This window comes from Geospiza fortis, unplaced genomic scaffold, assembly GCF_000277835.1.
Source record: "Geospiza fortis unplaced genomic scaffold, GeoFor_1.0 scaffold70, whole genome shotgun sequence".
Classification (NCBI taxonomy): Eukaryota; Metazoa; Chordata; class Aves; order Passeriformes; family Thraupidae; genus Geospiza; species Geospiza fortis.
Window position 1 is genome coordinate 6,566,232 of NW_005054317.1, and position 1,006 is coordinate 6,567,237.

General features: G+C 66.7%; 1 protein-coding gene across 1 annotated transcript; it reads right to left on the reverse strand.

The window, feature by feature from the left end:
• Window positions 1-39: 39 nt before the first annotated feature.
• JAGN1 (jagunal homolog 1) lies at window positions 40-1,000 on the reverse strand. The gene is made up of 2 exons (XM_005420201.2): window positions 828-1,000; window positions 40-749 (listed from the first exon to the last, which is right to left on the reverse strand). The coding sequence occupies exons 1-2, from the start codon at window positions 914-916 to the stop codon at window positions 287-289; spliced, it is 552 nt and encodes a 183-aa protein (XP_005420258.1). The 5' UTR covers window positions 917-1,000; the 3' UTR covers window positions 40-286.
• Window positions 1,001-1,006: the final 6 nt, after the last annotated feature.

Genomic DNA, 1,006 nt, shown 5'->3' on the forward strand with positions numbered 1-1,006 from the left:
GGCCCCGCCGGGCGGCGCTTCCTGCGGCGCAGACACGCGTGGGAGAGCGGACGGTGCTTTATTTCCATAGAGCAACGCGCGGAGGAAGGGGCACGCACCCCAGGGACCCTCCGCGGCCCCGGCCCTCGGGGGTCTCCCCCTTGCATGCGAGCGCGGGGCCGTGGTGTGGCTCAGACACCCACCCCGTGGTCCCCGGGGATCTCCCACCCACAGGAGCTGCGTCAGCGCTGCCCCACAGGACTGAACTGCAGAGCTCCAGCACCTCACGGAGCCCACCTATCCCCACTCATTTCTTCTTCTTCTCCTGCGTGCTAGTGAACCAGGAGTCCAGCAGCTTCTTGCTGTAGTAGAGTTGCCAGCCATGCACCTGCGCGGCCACCACCACCACCAGGTACATGACAGAGACGGCCGAGAAGCCGAAGATGAAGCGGTAAGCTTTGCCATGGCGGTACAGCTGCTGTGCCATGGGGAACATCTCCATGGCCCCGTAGATGAGGGGAGCTATGGAGAAGAGGCCGGTGCTGATCATGGAGAGTACCAGGTAGCTGATGTTGTTGCGGGGGAAGGACAGGAGGCCCAGGAGGGACGGCAGGATGCTGAGCAGGTAGGGATACTCCCACTGGTAGGGCATGGCCACCTGGTCGTGGGGCAGCAGCTTGAGGTGCCCCACGACCATCTGGGCCAGGAGCAGCAGCCAGATGACCACATGCGTGTAGATCAGCTTCTTGATCTCCGACTTGAGCGTCACACTGGGAAGAGAGTGTGGAGCCATCAGGGCCTGCTGGGGTGGCGTGTCCCTCCGGGACCCCGGGAAAGGGGACACCTACCTCATCTGGTAGTGCGAGGCCACGCGCTCCCGGTGCTGGAAGTCGCTGCCGTCGGTGCCGGCGGCGCGGGGACCCCCACGGGAGGCCATGGCGCTGTCCTGGGGAGACACCGCGTCAGGCGGGGCCGCCCTCCCCGCCCGCCTCCCCAGCGCAGCCCCGCCACGAGCCCCCCCGGCCTC